Source organism: Rhynchophorus ferrugineus, unplaced genomic scaffold (assembly GCF_030347505.1).
Source record: "Rhynchophorus ferrugineus isolate W39M unplaced genomic scaffold, kcgeb_rfMv2 rfM3, whole genome shotgun sequence".
In the NCBI taxonomy this organism is placed as follows: domain Eukaryota; kingdom Metazoa; phylum Arthropoda; class Insecta; order Coleoptera; family Curculionidae; genus Rhynchophorus; species Rhynchophorus ferrugineus.
This window is the reverse complement of record NW_027472582.1, coordinates 25,554,929-25,569,201: the sequence shown is the minus strand read 5'-3', so window position 1 is coordinate 25,569,201 and position 14,273 is coordinate 25,554,929. Positions and strand designations below refer to the sequence as shown.

The 14,273-nt window shown below is 31.0% G+C and overlaps 1 protein-coding gene and 1 long non-coding RNA gene across 4 annotated transcripts in view; one reads left to right on the top strand and one right to left on the bottom strand.

Moving 5' to 3' along the window:
• LOC143192923 (uncharacterized) overlaps positions 1–14,273 on the bottom strand; it is a 51,297-nt gene that overhangs the window by 14,568 nt on the left and 22,456 nt on the right. The window contains exons 2-3 of one of the 2 annotated variants that reach the window (XR_013004902.1): positions 813–904; positions 529–757 (exon numbers count right to left, since the gene is read on the bottom strand). The exons of the other annotated variant lie outside the window; for it this stretch is intronic. This is a non-coding gene — a long non-coding RNA (uncharacterized LOC143192923). Of the gene's footprint in view, positions 1–528; positions 758–812; positions 905–14,273 lie in introns of those variants that run through there. 2 annotated transcript variants of the gene reach the window in all.
• LOC143192920 (protein ECT2) lies at positions 3,041–5,430 on the top strand. 2 transcript variants are annotated; one of them, XM_076398756.1, is made up of 10 exons: positions 3,041–3,151; positions 3,208–3,376; positions 3,456–3,695; positions 3,753–4,023; positions 4,099–4,259; positions 4,333–4,575; positions 4,635–4,814; positions 4,870–4,971; positions 5,029–5,169; positions 5,228–5,430. In XM_076398756.1, the coding sequence occupies exons 2-10, from the start codon at positions 3,248–3,250 to the stop codon at positions 5,333–5,335; spliced, it is 1,575 nt and encodes a 524-aa protein (XP_076254871.1). In that variant the 5' UTR covers positions 3,041–3,151; positions 3,208–3,247; the 3' UTR covers positions 5,336–5,430. The 2 variants fall into 2 exon arrangements, with proteins under 2 accessions (XP_076254871.1, XP_076254870.1); XM_076398755.1 differs by having other exon boundaries at positions 3,046–3,151; positions 3,205–3,376.

Sequence of the window (14,273 nt, the reverse complement as noted above, 5' to 3'; positions counted from 1 at the left end):
GCATGATTGTATTAATTGATATTTAATTGGTTTGACGCATATTACCATATCTGTGGTTTGTCGCTTGTGGTTTGTCACTATGGATGATCACTCAAGTGCAGTGTTGGGAGAAATTTACGAGTTCTATGCCGAATTGTTTTTCGGACATTTATACGGCGTTTTGTACATTATTGTTAGATTTATGTCTAGATATTTGGCGCCAGTGGTGTGTGGAATTCTTGATTACTACCAACTCGGAGTCGTATTGACGTTAATCGGTTTTTAGGTTACTTAAGTTGACGTGAATTTTGTTTCATTTTATTCATGAGTCATTCGTTTTTTCAGTTGTCGATAAAAAATGACGATAATAAAAAATTTGGTTAATAGATTAGGGAGGTGCCGTATGTAAATGTTGTCATATTTATTTTTCATCTCATTATTTGAATGAATGATTGAAGTGAATGGTTGAAGAATATACGCCTAAACCACGTTTTTTTGGCAATGCGTCAGTTGCAATCAAGGATGCATTTGATCTTAATAACAAATCAAAAATATTTATGGTATATTCACAAAGATTTGTTTTCTTATAATTTGTAACCCCACGTCTTTTGCATTATTTCGTTTTCTTAAGGTCTTCTTAATATTTGAAGATGACGATTTTTTCCTATATATATTCTGAATTTTTGCATTTGTATGTAGATTTCATTTTTTAGTAGATTTGTTCACATCTAAGCTGTAATTTTTTGATAGATTCGTGCCTTTTGAACGGTGGATTCATCTGAAAATAAAGAGAACTATTTTATTTTGCTGGTTTTGGAGTTATATCTATTTACATTCCAAGTTTATCGATCGATCTTCTTCTTCATCTTCTTTTTGCAAAAGGCTGCTAATATAAAATAACCATATACTTTTGTTGTGTTTTAATCTGTAAATAGAATTGTTCAAACCTTCAAGGAAAATAGGATTGCAATTAAGTACCTATAAAAATACATAAAAAAAGATGAGGTTTCGTAATCGAAATTGCAACACGTAATTACTATCTTTAATATATTTAAATATTCTATTCTCAAGTATATTTTGGACATATTCTTTGTAACTAGTAATTGAATAAAATATTTTATTAAAATTCAATTTTTTAATTTCCCCCTGTAATATTAATAAAATTTAACATTATTTTTAATTCCCATCCCGTACTAAATAAATACGCTTTGCGCGACATCTGATGACTTGTCAGAGCATATTTTGGTTACAATTTTATACAGGGGTGATCGCACCTGTCTTAATTATTTGTAAAGAAACTAAGAAAACAAAACAAAGTCAAAGAAAGCAAAAGGGTTCACGGGTGACTATTATATGGACAGTTTTCGGCTGGGCTAATATAAAATTATAGTCAAAATAAAGTAGTAATAACCGATATAAAGAGCGGCATATCAAAGATAACCGTAATTTTAAAAATATATCTGAAGAATTAACTGTATACTTTCATAAAGTTTTAAAATCGGCTACTCTACCTGGACGGGTTGCTTGAAGTTCTTAGATCATATTACTATTTACATTTAATTTTTGTTCGACTTTATTATTTAATTACATACAGAATTTCTTAAAATACATCAAATGTAATTAATAATAATGGTAAATATTAACTGTTATATTTTTATATTTTTTATCTTTTCTTTTTTTACTTTTACTACTTTTTCTGGATTTTAAATCTACATGGATAATTAAAATTACGTTACGTAAATTAAAATACTTTATATTAAATTTTATAATATGTTATTATTTTTGTTATATGGGACTTTTATACTTATTTACACTTACTTACACTTATTTCTGAATAAATGCAATTACTAATAATCATAAATATAAATGTATGCCCAAGTGGGATTCGAATCAAAACCACCAAGTTAGCCGTATCAATTATTTGACAGATATTTTATAAAATACATACAATAAATAAAGTTAATTTTGAAGTTAGTATAGGTTCTTTTTTTACAACTAACATGTATATCAATTACATGTCGTAAAATGTATTTTTAATAAAACAAATTTAAGTATGTCAATTATTTTTTTATATATATTTTAAAGTCTCCTTTTACCAACTAGGTTTATCTGGACTGGACCTACAGTTTAACGTGGGTTCAGAACCGCGGTCCTCGGCATTAAAAGCCTGCCAACTGTCGAGTGCCCAACTTAGAAATCATCCCAGAAAATATCCGGATCTTAGCCAACCTGGTTACTGACGTGACAGGGATCATTTTCCTTGTCGGATTTTACACTCTTTCCTAGGACAATCATAAGTGTTAAACAATCACAAAAATATTTACGACCCCAAACAGGATCCGAACCTATGACTATTACAACGGTAGATGGATCGTCCTGTCACCTTTACCACTGCGCCACCAAGCTGGCTATTTCAATGAACTACTTTTAAGCTTACAGATGAACACATTTTTTTATTTCAAATACTGTGGTAATATGTGTCGTTCAGAACATATTCAAAAAGTATGAAATTTTAAAAATATAACGTAGGTATGTGGAATTGGAATGTTTTAAGTAAATAATGATATTAATCGAATGTATTAGGAATGAGTTTAATGCAAAGTATATGGGATATAAATAAATAACAATTCAACATAACCTCTTTTATCTATAATATAAAATAACTGCCCTTACCTTTAAATATGTATCATATTTACTTAAAATTAAATGTATATGTATAAATGCCAGTACAAAACACATATTTGTAGTACAGCTATTCGAAAATATAACCGTCAAATGAAGGTTTGCAATATTGAATACTTGTATAACCAAATTCTTGTCAAATTCCATAAATGGTGAAAATAAAAACTCTCACTAAAACTCATTGAAATTTAGTTATTGACATAAAATAAAATATCTTTTATTGGATTAATTAAAATTTAAGACATGAGGATACCTATCGGTTCTTTAAAACGCCAAGTCTAATTCTTAAAAAACAAAATGTACTAGGCCCCTAGGTAAATCGGCAAATTTATTTATTAGGTGTAATATAATGTTTACATTTAATATAATTGTTCCTTTGGCAACCTATACAGACCATAAAATCATCAAATTTTGATGGAAATCATTTTATTACCTCTAGACCTTTGAGTAATAAAATATATAAGGAATGGTAGAAGGGCTAAGTTATCAGGTATACGAGTGCTATATGACTACTGTGCGAATATTTCTTATTCAGTTTTTCAGCAGTGGTTTTAGAGTGAAGATCGATATTACTAATCACTTTACAATGTCTTTGCGTGATTTAATTTCGCCCCTGAAAGAAATACGTAAGAAAAAGCCTAGTTTAAATGAATCTTTTTACCAAGAATGGCTTGGACTTCTGGGTGGTATCATAGACAATTCGGACCTGAATGCGGTTAGTATTGAATTAATTATTTTAGTTTATAGAATTATCGTTTTTAAATTTAATTAATCGTATTTTGTTATAAATCTAGAGTATGATGACAGACAGGGAAGACTCAGTAGAAATTACTTCGCCTCGCCATCAAGTTTTCCTGGAGTTGGTCCAGACCGAGTGCAATTACGTCGATATATTGAATTTAATTCAGAAAATTTTTAAACAATACATGGAAGACATGATAGAGGAGGAGCCGTTGTTGAATAACACAGAAATTAATCTAATTTTTGGTAAATTGATGCCTATTCACGAGATTCACGTTAAAATGTTGGAAGAGGTATGTGATAAATAATATATATAATATGTATAAATACATTTGCAATTATTATTATAGCTTCTATGGATCAAGTCGAATTGGTGCGAACAAAGGAGTATTGGGAGCGTTATTTTAAACCACTCTACAGACTTACAGCGAGCCTATCCACCATTTATTAATTATTTCGAGGAAATGAAGGAAATATTGTTTCAATGTGAACAGTCGAAACCGAGGTTTTCTGCTTTCCTGAAGGCAATGCAGACGCGACCTGAATGTGGAAGACAGAGTTTGCAAGAATTAATGATCAGGCCAGTCCAAAGGTTGGGCAGTATCAGTTTATTATTAAAGGGTAGGTATTGAAGAAGTGTTAACCAGAATCCTCGTTATTTTTATATGGAAAAATTAATTTAAAAAATGTTTTTAGATATCCTGAAGCAAACGGACAAAGATAATACAGATTATGGTGATTTAGAGCAGGCGTTAAAATCGTTAAAGGATGTGATGAAGCACATCAACGAAGACAAGCGGCGAGCGGAAGGTCAAGTCACACTGTTTAACATTTTTAATGATATCGAGAACTGTCCGGTAAGTAATACTGTTAAAAAACTCATTTTGATAAAGCTTCAAGTCGGGTGACTTAATTTTTCGTATATTTCAGCCCGATATTGTGTCCTCGCACCGAACTTATATAACCAAAGTGGAAGTAATCCAGCTCGGTACTACCGATTTACTTTCGTCCAAAGGATATACTAGTCTTGTGTTCTTCCTGTTCAACGATAGATTAGAAGTTTGTAGGAGAAAGTCGAAGACGCCGTCTGTTGGAGGATTTCACTTTTTAGGCAGGTCTATAGTAAAACCCTATAAGCACGTTAAGATGATGCCCTTGAATTCTGTAAAAAGGGTATATACCACATTTTATAATGTGAAATATTTTTATTAACGGTTTTCTTTTATGTATAGGTTATTGATATATCGGAGAAGGATAAATGCCGTAACGTGTTTGGCTTGTTATGCAACGGAAGCGAGGAGTTAAAGGATAAGTTGTTCTGCTTTTCTATATCAAGAAATGACATGGACAAAACCAGTTTTTTGAATATCTTAAGTAGAACTATGGCGAATAATATGTGTTCTGCTAGCGCTGTAAGTAATAGTAAACATAATCTAGTTAAACAAACATTACAATGTTTATTTTTAGGATAAATTTGTATTACATTTGGAGCCGCATCAATTGGATCTTAACACAAGTGATTTAAGCTTCGGTGGTTTGAAGAAAGCGTTAAAATTAGCTAAGTTAAAGGTAAATTATTTATTTTCAAGTATGCAAATATAAACTAACGCTTAAAGCATATTTTAGGTTGAAAGAACATTTTCATTTAATAAATCGCCAAAGGGTCTGAAAAGAACTACTGGGTCCGTAAGATTACCGAGTAGTACTAAGAAATCATCCGCAGCATCTCTAGCTGATAAACGGTTATCAAGCTGTACGAACCTTAAGGTAAGTTTTAATTGATTCTTCTTGTTAACGTGTCTATAATGCTATTTTTATACTACAGGAATTAGGTGATATTGCCGAAAATTCTGAAGAATCCCTCGCTGTGTCAGTACAATTAATTCGTAAAACCAAGCAGACATCAAATAGTAATAACTTAAAAGTGATTTAAATGTTTTAATCAATATTTATGTTCTGTCTTATTTCTTATACAAATTGTTCGATTATATACATTTTTATTTATAATATTGTAAATATGCTGTAAATTTTTTTAATGTATATGTTATTTAATATTTAGAACAAATTGGCTTTAAATTATTTGTTATAATTTATTTGACTTATCCGATTGTGATAAAACAAGATGTGATAAAATTCCAGTATTGTAAAATAACCTGTACTGATTATTAATTAAATGATTTTTAATAAATGATAATCCATATATTTGAAGTATTTCTCTTTTTACTTTTATTTGACTTATACTAGGTTATTCAATATTCGGCGAAGGAAATGGGACAATGGATAATAGTTATAAAACTGACCCTTAAACCGGAATTGATTCTACATTTTCTAGTGGGCTCTGAAAATCTAGCAAAATATCCCTTTACCTATTCCTTTAGTAAACTCCCTCTTCAAATGGACTTATGCCATGAATATTGAGAAGTGTTGGAGCCTGAGGGGAAATTAAATCCACATAATAAGCTACCTGGAGAAATAATTAGCTGCATTCACTTGCAAAAATATTGTATTCTATTTTTGGCACAAAAAAAAATTTTAAAACTCATGGCCAAATGTAGTAATATAAATTTAACTTATTCAATTATAATGTATCTATTTGATAATAATATAAATTTAATATTTAAAATATTCTGAGAAAACTCAATATGATCAATGATTCCATTTATATTTTATAATAGATCATTTAAAATTTGACAGGCATTGATTGCAGTATGTACAAATTTACTACAGATATAAAATATTAGCAGATCTCCAGTATTGCATTAAAAAAAGTTATTCAAGAAATATTCTCACGATATTCCTTAAACTAAATAGCTAAATTTGTTTGAAGGATACTTGGAAATGGAGATAGCTTTTCATATCTGCAATAATACAATAACAATTTAATACATAGCCAGCCCTTTTTTCAATGAGGATAGAACGACCAGGAGAGTTAAGAGAGGTAGAAGACAACACTCATTAAACGAAAACTCAGGTCAAACACTGTAAGAACTTTCAAGCAGCTTACTAGTACACGAATCAGGAACTTCCTGACTTGCTTGTCACACAAAGAAGCGAAAGTTTTCTGTGACATATTGAATTATAAGGTATTTATTTTATGATAATATAAATGGTATATTTCATATACTTTGCAAAAATTCAATATAATATTTAACTAGAAATCATATGTGTCCATTAAATTTTAATTTTATAAGAGAGCATTTAAAATATGACAGGCATTGATTGCAGTATATATAAATTCACTAAAGATAAAATATTGGCAGATTTCCAATATCAAAATAAAATTAGTTATTCAAGAAATATTCTCAGGATATTCTTTAGACTGGGTTTTTTTATAATTTGAATGATTACGAAATAGTTAACTATAAATAAATATAAAATATTTAGAGTAATCATTGAAATTTAATTAAGAATTTGTAGAAATGACTTATAAAATATAATTAGAAATAGCTAAATTTGTTTGAAGGATACTTGAAAATAGAGAGAGTTTTTCATATCTGCAATAGTGGAAACAATTTAATACATAGGCTTTTTCTCAATGAGGATGGAACGACCAGGAGAGTCAAAAGAGGTAGAAGATAACAGTCATTAAACGAAAACTCAGGTCAAACTCTGTAAGAACTTTCAAACAGCTTACTAGTACACGAATCAGGAACTTCCTGACTTACTTGTCACACAAAGAAGCGAAAGTTTTCTGTGACATATTGAATTATAAGGTATTTATTTTATGATAATATAAATGGTATAACTCATACACTTTGCAAAAATTCAATATAATATTTAGCCAGAAATCACATGTGTCCATTAAATTATAATTTTATAAGAGAGCATTTAAAATATGACAGGCATTGATTGCAGTATGTATAAATTCACTAAAGATAAAATATTGGCAGATTTACAATATCAAAATAAAACTAGTTATTCAAGAAATATTCTCAGGATATTCCTTAGACTGGGTTTTTTTATAATTTGAATGATTACGAAATAGTTAACTATAAATAAATATAAAATATTTAGAGTAATAATTGAAATTTAATTAAGAATTTGTAGAAGTGACTTATAAAATATAATTAGAAATAGCTAAATTTGTTTGAAGGATACTTGGAAATAGAGATAGTTTCTCATATTTGCAATAATACAATAACAATTTAATACAAAGCCCTTTTTTCAATGAGGATGGAACGATCAGGAGAGTTAAGAGAGGTAGAAGACAACACTCATTAAACGAAAACTTAGGTCAAACTCTATAAGAACTTTCAAGCAACTTACTAGTACACGAATCAGGAACTTCCTGACTTGCTTATCACACAAAAAAGCGAAAGTTTTCTGTGACATATTGAATTATAAGGTATTTATTTTATGATAATATAAATGTTATATTTCATATACTTTGCAAAAATTCAATATAATATTTAGCCAGAAATCATATATTTCCATTAAATTTTAATTTTATAAGAAAGCATTTAAAATATGACAGGCATCGATTGCAGTATCTACCGATTCACTAAAGATAAAATATTGACAGATTTGTAATATCAAAACAAAACAGGTTATTCAAGAAATGTTCTCACAACATTCCTTAAACTGAATTATCTTATAATTTGAATGATTACGAAACGGTTAACTATAAATAAATATAAAATTGATATGTAATTAAGAATTTGTATAAGTGACTTATAAAATGTAATTATAAACAATTAAATTTGTTTCAGGGATAATTGGAAGGAGAAATAATTTAATTTAATGTGTGTATTAGTACAAACAAATTTGTGATTCAATAAGGGCGAATCGATGTTCTGATGACAGAGTTTGATTTACTTGCTGTATCTATTAGGTGTCATGTATTGGCCAGCAATATATATTTGCGAAAATTCCTTTTTGGTGAAAAAACTGTTAAATTCGATGGTTCTAACATTTAAAACTCTATGTAAATAACAATTTTTCATTATTGACCTATTCACTGTATACCTCCGCCAATCATGGAACGGCCAAAATGGCATATTCGGCATTCATTGCTTTTGTTAAAAAAGGTTGATATGTCATTGACTGTAAAAGCTTTTAGAGAACTTTCTGTTATTACATTTACTGCTATCATATAATTCATTACGTTCTTCAAAGAGAGGATTGAATTATTTTATAACTCAGTTGCCAAAGCGAAAATACCCCGAAAATAAAAATGGTGCTCTTAAATATCCGAACTTCCGAGAATCGGAAAGTATACGTTGTTGATCGAGCTTTGAAAGTAAATTTTAGGTGCGTTTTACGTTCATGTTCGAAGTTTAAAGAGGTTACCTTCTAAACCGTCACCAGAGAGGGGCATTACCATGAGTTTTTTTTTTCACGAATACTCGTGAAGTAATAAGCTAAGTAAACAGTCTGCAGTCAGGACCGAATATCATTCAAGAGCATCAAACTTGGGTAATCCAACCAGTTTAAGTGACACTATTCTCCTAACGGAATATTCTATTTACCATCACAGTGCACCAGGCAGCAAGTGGTATAACATGTAATAGTACATGTCCACCAATCTCCTTATATAAGCTAGCACATCAGTGTATGCCACTTGTACCAGCCAGTCCATAACCCATATAAGTTAACCAATAGAAAGAACAAGACGAACGACAATGACAAAAGCATTTGAAGACAATGAATTGTGATACTTATTGACGAAAGTCATATTCAAACTCTAAAAGAATTTTCGAAAAGCTTTGCAGTTAACTGTTAACGAATTCACTGAAAATGCCATTAAGCTGCTAAATCCGAATAAAACTATTACTGTATATTATGCATTGTTGCAAAAAAGATGAGCAAACGAGTATCAGACGCAAAATTATCCTGTTGCACAACAACGCTCGATCATACTTTGCAAGAGTTGTGAGGGATATATTGTCGCAGCTCAAAAGGGAAGTTCCGCTGCGCTAAGTGAGGATACATTACTCCACAAATATCTCCGGATTTAGTGCATGCGCACTCTTCTGCATAGAATAAACCATAGAAAAGAATAAACTCTTATTGTCTTCCTTTTCTAATGGTGGGACTTTTCGAGTCGATCGGTACAGTAAATCTAATAATCACAACAAAAAAAATTAAGTAAATAGAGCTGTATGTACGTATGCGTCAAACTCGGATTATTCTGTTTTAAAATTAAAAGTAGCTCAATATGCGCATGCGCCAAATCCGGAGATATTTGTGGAGTAATGTATCATCGCTAAGTATACTAATTAGACATAGCGCCTTCTAATTAGGAGTGTCGGCTACCGAGAAAAATATCGATATTTCGATATATCAATATTTTAAAAAATTTCATTATATCGATTTCGATTTTTTTTTAAATATCGATATGTCGGAGAAAAAAATAGATATTTATAAAATATTTATAAAATAGATTTCTACGCTAAATTTTTAAAATTAAGTACCCATTTAAAGGTTTATTAAAAATAGTTAAATGGTGTTTATAATGTTTTTTTACAATGTTTAAGAAATATATTTAATTTTTTTAAAATATCTTCGAAAAAATATTGATACTAAAAAATATGAGCATTTTTTTGAAAAAGTAAAGTAAAGTAAAGTTTTTGTTACCCTTTAAAAAGTTGTTTGTAAAGTGCCATCAATTAATTAGTTATTTATTAATTATTAATTAATTATTTAATTGTTTTTATTAATTCACCACTCATTTACCTACAACAAGTTCAAAGGTCGGCAACGCCGGTGGATTGGTACCATGCAGTTACAGGCTAGAAAAGACCATTACGACGACGTCTCGCTCTCTTTTCTTTTCTCCACCCCCTTGTAACAATACTACTTCCACAGCGCTCCCGTACTTCTGTTGTACACACCACATGTATCATTCAATGTTAATATAAACAAATTTTATTCAACCGGTGTTTTTAGTTTTCGTGCAAATTCCTTCCAAAAATAGTAGTGAGTGTTCGGACAAACAATCGCATCGACAGCCACACATTTCGACCCATCGACCGACCTGACGAACATTCCTACAATTGGTGACCCCGACGTGATCAAAGTGCCTAACAGGTAAACCAGCTCAACATAAGTCACTCGACAGGTGCTTGACACGTGCATGGAAGAATAGCACGAGGAATGGAACCCAACAAAATCACATGGTCGACGTTATCCAACGAGACTAGCCTGTTGGAGGAAAACCACAGAAGCCCATCATGTATATCATGAACACACAAACACCCTTGCATCACGAAACGGGACACGTAAGGCACCAAACTTATAGGTAACCTCAAACAAATCGGAACGCCCCAAGACGAACCACGTCCTGCTACAACTTCGATGGCAGCTGATCCCGTAAAACTCCTCTCTTAGGTTGGGATCCCCATTTCATCAACAGTCCCTGGGCGTTTGTTTGCGTGATTTCGGGTGCATTCCGGAACCTCCACCACATAGAGGTATGTTCCACGGCAGTTCCACTAGGAGGGGAGTTATGTGGCGACCGCCACGACCCTTTAGGCCACCACGCATTCATCTACAACATACATAAGCCTAGCGACATCTGTTGGAAAAAGCAGTACTGACTTTATAGTATCCACAGTGATACTGAAGTGAAATGTTTACCGCCATAAAATCTTGCCGTTTATATGGTGGGATTAGAGAAATATAGAGTATTCTGAACTGCTCAAAACATAATAGAACTGTTACTGCAGATCTCTACCGACATGTGTTAAACAAAATTAACATACCAGCAATACATGTTGCAACAGTTGTGAAACATGCATTGTTGCATTACCATTTGTTGAGATCTATGCGGCTTTGCTGGCACGCGGTTTACATGCTGAAGTGCGAGAGGTGTTGGTGATTGAATCACCGCCAAACCAACATCGTTCTTTTGACACGGTATCGCTACGTTGCTAGCAAGATGGGAAACAGTTGTAGAAAATGAACGAAAATACTTTGATTAACATATATTCTACCAATATTAATAAATAAGTGCTTTTTTAAAAGAAATATTTTTCTTAGAAATTAACAGTATTACCACATATTTTAAAAAACAAGTATATATTAGATATTTACCTATATTAATATAGTAATATATTGTATTATTAATAAACAATCAGGAAGGCTTGATGAGTAATATCACAGTTTGATAAGTAACATTACTGCGATATATTATACGGTCTTATCATAACGTAACCACTATTATATATGTTACTATAGATAACTAACTGCACGAAAGTTTAGGGATTCACCGGTGCATTTGCAAGTAAGTTTAGATATAACTCACAATTTAGATGAGACGTTACTAGTTCTATTTATGAAATACTATTATAATTATATGATAAATAATTTATCTACAAGCTCGTTACAATTACATAAATCGTATACTGTTCTGCGCCACTTCCGGAATATATCTCTCATCTAATTGCCGTCAAAGTTGCTGCGACATAATGCTCAATTGTGTAATATATTTTGGTACCTAGCTATCTAAGTAATATTAACACCACGCAATCTATAGTCTATTCAAAGTTTTTTTATATAATCGTCATGGAAATTTATGACGTCAAAACATCGCAATGTTGCCGCATCAACTCTGAGTTTTAGTACAGTTTGGCTTTGACATACAAGAAAATCCTAATCTAAATAAACTAATTGAACAAAAATGTTATCAAACATTTTTATTTTAACATTATAGTATATCTAAAAATTACTTATTATACATCAGTTAATTATACAGCCACGATAACTTATAGGTAAGAGTTAACACCTCTTAGCACTATTGCTTTAAAGAATTTTGCACACGTCCGATAAACGGAGGACGGCGGGTGGTCAGAAGTACGCAAAATTATTGAAAATATTAGGTATTACTACAGATTAAAACCGACAAACGTTATTTTAGCCCTTTGATTATTTTCATAAATTTTAAATCGCTCTATAAAAGTTGGGCTCACAAATTGATTGCGGCTTTAATAAAATATTTCGAAAAAGAACGAGATAATGGAGGCCCCCTTTTGCTTATAATTTCTGTTAGAGAGATAATTATTGATGATATTAAATAATATAAGTCGCTATAATTTTACTGAAAATGTTTTTTTAGCGAGTTGCTGCCGCGCTATTTATTAGTTAATAACATCGCTTACAAAATGAAGAAGAATACGTTAGATTCACTCAAGAAAACGCGTCTACATACGAAGAGGGTGACGAACCTTGATCATCTTGATATTGGCTCTATTCGAGATCAAATATACGAAATGTATAAGAACAGTAAGTACACAAACTATTTTATCGATATAAACATAATTTAATATAATTATTTTAGAGAATATTTTCTGTCTGGAAAAAGTATACATAAAAGAGTTAGGGACATGCAAGTTTTTTAGGGATGTAAGATCCTCTCATACACTCTGACAGGGCATAGGATTTAAATGGTGTAAAGATAACCCTCAGAGAGGTTTAAAGGAAATTCCAGACATTGCCTTAAAAAGACGTCAATTTTAAGGCGTTTCCAAGGCGCACAATAAAACCAAGGAAGAAAATTTATTTGAATTTGTATATCTTGATGAAACAGATATTTCAAAATGGGGCACTCTTGATAAGACAGTGACAAAAAAGCGTAAAGACAACAAAAATTGATGGAAAGAAGTAAAAGTTACATTAGAATTCGGTTCGGTTTTGTTGGTCATTATATTTATTAATAATTAATTGCAGGGACTAAGAATGGTTTTATTTCTGGAGTGGAATTGATGTTTTCCTCCAAATCCAAGGGCGACTGACATGGAGAAACGAACCATGTTTTTGTTATTCCGCATAGGAACATCATCTATTATTATGGACAATCCACCAAATCATAGCACACTAGTAGAAAAAATCCCTGCAATAGCATAAACAAAGCTAATGAAGGAATGGCTTTCAAAACATGAATTGAGTTTTGAACAGACTACGTTAAAAACTGAACTATTTGAAATTGTTACTAGGTAAATATCAATGAAATGTTTCATTGCGTTTATGACATTTAAATTTTCATAGAAATAAGCCCGTAAAAAGATATACAGTAGATCAAATGGCTAATCAATATGTTCACATAGTATTACGACTTCCTCCCTATCACTGTATATTCAATCCAATCGAGTTGATATGGGGAGTAACAAAGACTTATTATAATAGATATGCTAGTCAAGAAGGATATTCCATCAAGAACTGCTTGGATATGTGGAAGGAGGTATTGTCAACCATAACACCTTCGGTTTGGATGAACTCGATAAGACATCCAGAGGAAGTAATTGATAAGTGGTGTAATCGTGAACATGTTTTAGACAGATTAGAAATTAACAGTTTAGTGATTGAATTGGACAATGAGCATATTAATATATGATATAATGAGATATTTTGAAGGACAAATTGTACTATAAAAATAGCATCGAAAAGTTGGACGGTCGCTATAATACGTGTATCACCCTTGAAGGGAATTATGTTGAATAGAAAAAACTAATTTTGCCAAAAAGTGTATTTTACTATGGTAGGCTGGGGACTTTTCAATTGACCTGTTATAGATGGATAGAGCCCGATCATTGTAATAAATAATCACAAAAATATTAATTTCTAATAATAATATACTATAGAAAGATTATTCAAAATACATTCGTTTAGAAATTAAAAGAGGGATTACTGAGATTTTACCAGAAATAAAAACACGAAATTTCAGAATTTGCCACGTTAAGTCAAACATTAATCAGAAGTACTACGAAACATTGACGTCACTTATAGTTTTCTAGCTATCATTTTCGCATTCTGACCTATAAACTTTTAAATGTGCTTCGATTTTATTTGGATTATTTATCTTACATTTTACAGTTATAAAATTGGTTTAAATAGTCAAAAAGGTAAATGAATAAATTTAACTGGTATTCATGAAG

Excerpts from the sequence above, each read along its gene's own strand:
- LOC143192920 (XM_076398756.1), top strand. The coding sequence starts at position 3,248 with ATGTCTTTGCGTGATTTAATTTCGCCCCTGAAAGAAATACGTAAGAAA. Across the intron at positions 3,696-3,752 it reads ACGTTAAAATGTTGGAAGAG|CTTCTATGGATCAAGTCGAA; the intron begins GTATGTGATAAA and ends TTATTATTATAG. Across the intron at positions 4,576-4,634 it reads CCTTGAATTCTGTAAAAAGG|GTTATTGATATATCGGAGAA; the intron begins GTATATACCACA and ends TTTTATGTATAG.